Below are 5,163 nucleotides of genomic sequence, written 5' to 3' on the forward strand. Positions count from 1 at the left end.
AGGCCCGGACTGAAACGCAAAGAAGTGTTCTCTCCCCCATCCTCAAGGGAGGCCAGAAAGTGGGCTTGGGGGCAGAGGAAGGGCTAGTCCTCGGGAATTGCCAGGGTGACCCAGGGATGGGACATTGTGGGTCCCACAGACCTGGGAGCTGGGTGTTGGCTGGGAGCGACCTTCATGGGGGGCAGATGGGTTGGGCCAGGAATCTTGGTCCAGGCTTCAGGGAAGGTTGATCTCGGGGGGAGGGGGTGCGGATGGAGAAGTACTAACCAATCAGCGCACAGCTGCACATGCACAGTGTGCAGTGCGTGCGCTCTCTCTCAGACACACACACACACACACACACACACACACACGCGCACACACACACATTCATGCACTGATACCCACCTCTGAGTGCTGGGCAATGCATGGCACCCTCACATTACATACCCCAAGCACCCACCCAGGGACTCTCCCAAAATGCCCAACCTTCCCAGGACTGACTCCCGATGCACAGACTCTGCCCCTAGGCTGTGTCGGTGGAAACCCCAGGCCCCTGACTGCCTCCCCCCACCTCCAAGCAAGGCTGGACCATATTTGACCCTCAAACTCGGCAAGTAGCTGCAGCATCACCAGACAAGGGGATGCCCAGACTGCCCTCTCCCCGGGGCCAAAGAACATAGACCCATGGCAGTGAAACGTTGGTTCTGTCCATCTCCTTCCTACATTAAAAAAAAAAAAGTAAGCTACACTGCTATAAGACACTATGTTAATATTACATATTCAAAGATTTTCTTCAACTGGAAAAGTTCTTTTCCTCCTCTTGCAGTGTTCAGAAGGAGAAGATATTTCGCCACCTTGCCCCTCTTTTTGCATGGTGTACACACAGGGGCACACACCACCTCCCTCCACACACACAGCCCAGAGACAGATTCCTCTCCTTCCCCCACTGCACCCAAGCCCAGCTCCAGCCAGGGCAGACATGCAGATGGACAGGCCCTGGGGGCTCCCCACTTTGTGAAGATCCTGTAAGCTGCAACGACAGGAGAAGGCACAGCAAGTGTGTGTCTGTGTGTGTGTGTCTGCCTGCGTTTTGGGTAACAACAAAGAAGGGGGGGGAGAGAGGGAGAGAGAGCCAGAGAGCATGTTTTGCCTCCCAGGCAAGACTTGCAGCCAATCAGCGCGCAGGAGCCTCCCTCCCGACTCCAACATTGAGTGTATAACCGGCTGGCCGGGCGGAGCTGGCAGCATTTGACTGTGGCTTGGGACGCGGAGGACAAGGCACGCGGCGACCGCACCCCCACACGGCTGGCGATGATCTGAGCGCCCCTCGGCCGCCCCCTCCCCCAGACGCAGACCGAGCCCTCCCCTCGCGTTCCGGACCCACAGGGGCGCGCACAACACCCCCACTTGCCTTGTCTCGGCCGCCTCCCGGGCGCTCCCCGGTCGAGGCCAGCCCGCGCCAAAGGTCGGCGCCCGCCAGGATGAGTGGCTCTTTCGATCGCAAACTCAGCAGCATCCTCACCGACATCTCCAGCTCGCTGAGCTGCCATGCGGGCTCCAAGGACTCGCCCACGCTACCCGAGTCTTCGGTCACGGACCTGGGTTACTACAGCGCTCCCCAGCACGACTACTACGCGGGCCAGCCCTACGGCCAGACCGTGAACCCTTACACCTACCACCACCAGTTCAACCTCAACGGGCTCGCCGGCACGGGCGCCTATTCGCCCAAGTCGGAATATACCTACGGGGCGTCCTACCGTCAGTATGGAGCCTACCGGGAGCAGCCGCTGCCGGCGGCGCAGGACCCAGGTGAGCCCCCAGCAGGGTCGGGGCAGGGCGGGAGGCACGGGGAGCCCGGCGCGCCATAGCTCCCAGGGCCGGACGTGGGCTGCCCGGAGTTGGAGACTGTGGCTCCGACGGCCGCCGCAGGGGATGGACAGGCGGGCGACCTTCCCGTCCGGAGACTGGCTGGAGTCCGCCCGTGTCCGAGGCGCCGTGGTCTCGGGGTGGAGGAGAGTGCGGGCTGCGGTCGTTCCGGGAGCTTCCGAACCGAAATGACCTCGCGGCGCGTCAGCCAGCAGGGGACCGGATTTGGGATGTGGGCAGGGGAGGCGGGTGGGAGTGAGGGGGTCGGGGAGAAAGGCCTGCCGAGGTCGCGGTAGGGTGGGGGTGGGGGAGGATGGGGAACAGAAATAGAGAAAGGTGGCGGTGATGAGAGAGAGAAGCGAGGAGAGCCGGAGCGACTGGGGACGGACGGACGGACGCGGGGAGAGCAGGGAAGCGAGCGGGGAAGGAAGGACGGACGGAGCGAGCGAGGAAAACGAGGGAGAAACAAAGGAAGAACGAAAGAAAAGCACGAGAACTATCCTTGAAATTTCCCCCAAGTCCTCAACTTTTCGAACACAGAAAAGTTGAAGGGAGTGCTCTGGAAAGGCAGCAGCCGGGGCGCGGCGGGGCGGGGAGGCTACAGGCTGGGAGGTGAGTCGGGAAGGCGGCGTGCGCGTAGCCGCGGTGCTCGCCTGGGCGACTGCCGGCGCCGGGACCGGCGCGCCAAGCTGGGAACGCCGCGTCAGGGGCGGCCGCCGATCCGGCTCCGCGGCCCGCGGCTCCGGGACGGCCCGCAGCGAATGGGTGGGCTGGGGCGGGGCAGGACCCTGGAGGACGCGGGAGGCGCCGGCGCAGGCCCTGGCTGAGCCGCCCTCTGACCCGATGCGTTCCCCCCGCAGTGTCGGTGAAGGAGGAGCCGGAAACCGAGGTGCGCATGGTGAACGGCAAGCCCAAGAAGGTCCGAAAGCCGCGCACCATCTACTCCAGCTACCAGCTAGCCGCCCTGCAGCGCCGCTTTCAGAAGGCCCAGTACCTGGCGCTGCCGGAGCGCGCCGAGCTGGCCGCACAGCTGGGCCTCACGCAGACGCAGGTGGGTGCCGGGATGCGGGAAAGCGCCGCGGGGGATCGGGAACGCACGTGCGCGTGTGAGCAGAATCCCTGGGTTCCCCAGTAGCGCGTGGGACCCGGCTGACCTTAACATCAAATCCTACAAGCTTCTAGAACCTTTGCCTGTTGGGTGGCGCCCAGGGAGCCTCAGCCCCTGTCGCTAGGTTCTGCCTTTGCATGTGAACACTAAATGTAAGCAGTCAGGAACCTGTGGAACTGTGTGTGGCTGTCACAGCCAAGGGCGCCTTCCTCAGCCCAGAACTCCAGGTTCCCTAATAGTGCTGATCACCTCACAGATGTCCGTCTTGTGTTTGTCCCAGGTGTTTGAGGCAGGGGAGGGAACATATACACACATGTGTGTGTTTAGCCACATGCTGGTGGTGTGTGCACACTTGGGAAGGCTCACTTGAGAGGGTGGTTCTTCAAGGGTCATTGGGTACCAAGGTGGAAGGCACATGTGGTGGTGAGTGCAACCTGGTGAGCCTGTGCCCCAAAGTGCGTGCTTGCAACAAAGCTTCACTCACCTGCTTGTTACCCACGCACTGCACCCCACCTCTGCCAGGAGTTTAGAAATGTTCCCAGCACAGGGAAGACAGGCGATCCAGAACAAGGGGGGGCGGGGCTCATCCCTGCCCAGTCCCAGCTGTCCCCAAAGCCCCCAACAACCTGTCGGGGCACTGGGAGGAGTGGCGGCCGCCGCCTGGCTCTGTGCAGGTGTTGCTAGGCGCCATGGGCTGCGGCTGCGTGGGGCCTGGGCCTCCGGGAATCTGGGTCAGCCGGAGGAGCTGATTCATTGTTTGTGTCAGTCATGGGGTGGGGAGTCGCCCTGGGAGGGGGAGATACCCCAGGCAAAATGTGGGGGACCCAGGACTCAACTGCCCCTGAGTCTCCAGGCTACCTCCATTCCCCAGGCTGAGAGCTGGGGGGGGGCGGGCGGGGGGCGTCATTCTCCACATCCGGGTGTAAGATTTGTGGCTGTTCTCTTGTGGGCTGTATGTTGTGTCTGTGTGTGGAGCTGGGAGTGGGTACATTGCAGTGTGTGAGGATGTGTGTGTGTGTGTTGTGTGGGTCTGTGCTCACGGGAGCTAATGTGAATGAGATACCACACATGCCCCCCTGTTCCCACCCCCTCCCTGCTCTCAGCTTGGGCTGCCTCAATTTCTGTCCGTTTTCTGTACCCTCCCAATGTCTGTGCCTCCTAGACATCCCAAGAGATAGGTACTGGTTGGTCATCACCACCCCCCCAGCAGATGACATGCACAGGAGAACGGGAGGGAGGCGCCAATGGCCTACCCAAGGTCCTGTGGAGTGAGTGGCGGGATGGACCTTGGAGTGCAGTGGCCCAGTGTTGTTAGCCATAGTCTGTCCCCGACTGACCCACCAATCAGTCGATTAATCAGAAATGACGCTGGCCGTGGAGCTGGGCCATCTGCCTCTCGCCTGCTTCCCACAGTGGCACCTTCTCCAGGGTGGGCCTTCCTTGTAGGAGCTTCTTCCCAAAGTTCCCAAAGGCTGACAAATTGCCCCTTCCCTTCCTCGGCCAGGTGAAAATCTGGTTCCAGAACCGCCGGTCCAAATTCAAGAAGCTCTACAAGAACGGGGAGGTGCCCTTGGAGCACAGTCCCAACAACAGCGATTCCATGGCTTGCAACTCACCGCCGTCACCTGCCCTCTGGGACACGTCCTCCCACGCCACTCCGGCCCCTGCCCGCACTCAGCTGCCCCCGCCACTTCCGTACAGCGCCTCCCCCAGCTACCTGGACGACCCCACCAACTCGTGGTACCACACGCAGAATCTGAGCGGACCCCACTTACAGCAGCAGCAGCAGCCCCCTCAGCCGGCCACCCTGCATCACGCCTCCCCCGGGCCCCCACCCAATCCTGGGGCTGTGTACTGAGCACCTGTCTGACCTGCACCAGCCCCCACCACGAAGGACCCCCACCCCCACCCCGGGGACCAGGCTGCAGGCGCCATCACCACCAGCAGTGCGTCTAGCCAACACTCAGGAATCATCAAAGAGCATGTCGGGAAGGCCCCTGTTTTTCTCCTCTGCATCTGCATGGACCAAGGCTGTCTCCGGGCCTTCCCCTGGCAACCGGCCTGGGGTGCCTCTCCAGATGCCCCAGTGGAAACAGCTCCTGGAGCCAGGGTGGCCTGTGAGTGGCCCATCATGGCCACTTTACAGTTCCTGAAAACTCAGTACCTGTTTTCCAAACTGGAGATGCTGGGCCTGGGGGAGACTGCCG

General features: G+C 62.1%; 1 protein-coding gene across 1 annotated transcript; it reads left to right on the top strand.

Moving 5' to 3' along the window:
* The first annotated feature begins 1,231 nt into the window (after positions 1 to 1,231).
* DLX3 (distal-less homeobox 3) lies at positions 1,232 to 4,814 on the top strand. Its single transcript, XM_041001606.1, has 3 exons — positions 1,232 to 1,791; positions 2,709 to 2,899; positions 4,461 to 4,814. Exons 1-3 carry the CDS (start codon positions 1,464 to 1,466, stop codon positions 4,812 to 4,814), a joined length of 873 nt encoding a protein of 290 aa, XP_040857540.1. The 5' UTR covers positions 1,232 to 1,463.
* Positions 4,815 to 5,163: the final 349 nt, after the last annotated feature.

The sequence above is a fragment of the Ochotona curzoniae genome, unplaced genomic scaffold (assembly GCF_017591425.1).
Source record: "Ochotona curzoniae isolate NIBS_2020 unplaced genomic scaffold, NIBS_Ocur_1.0 scaffold_2453, whole genome shotgun sequence".
Classification (NCBI taxonomy): domain Eukaryota; kingdom Metazoa; phylum Chordata; class Mammalia; order Lagomorpha; family Ochotonidae; genus Ochotona; species Ochotona curzoniae.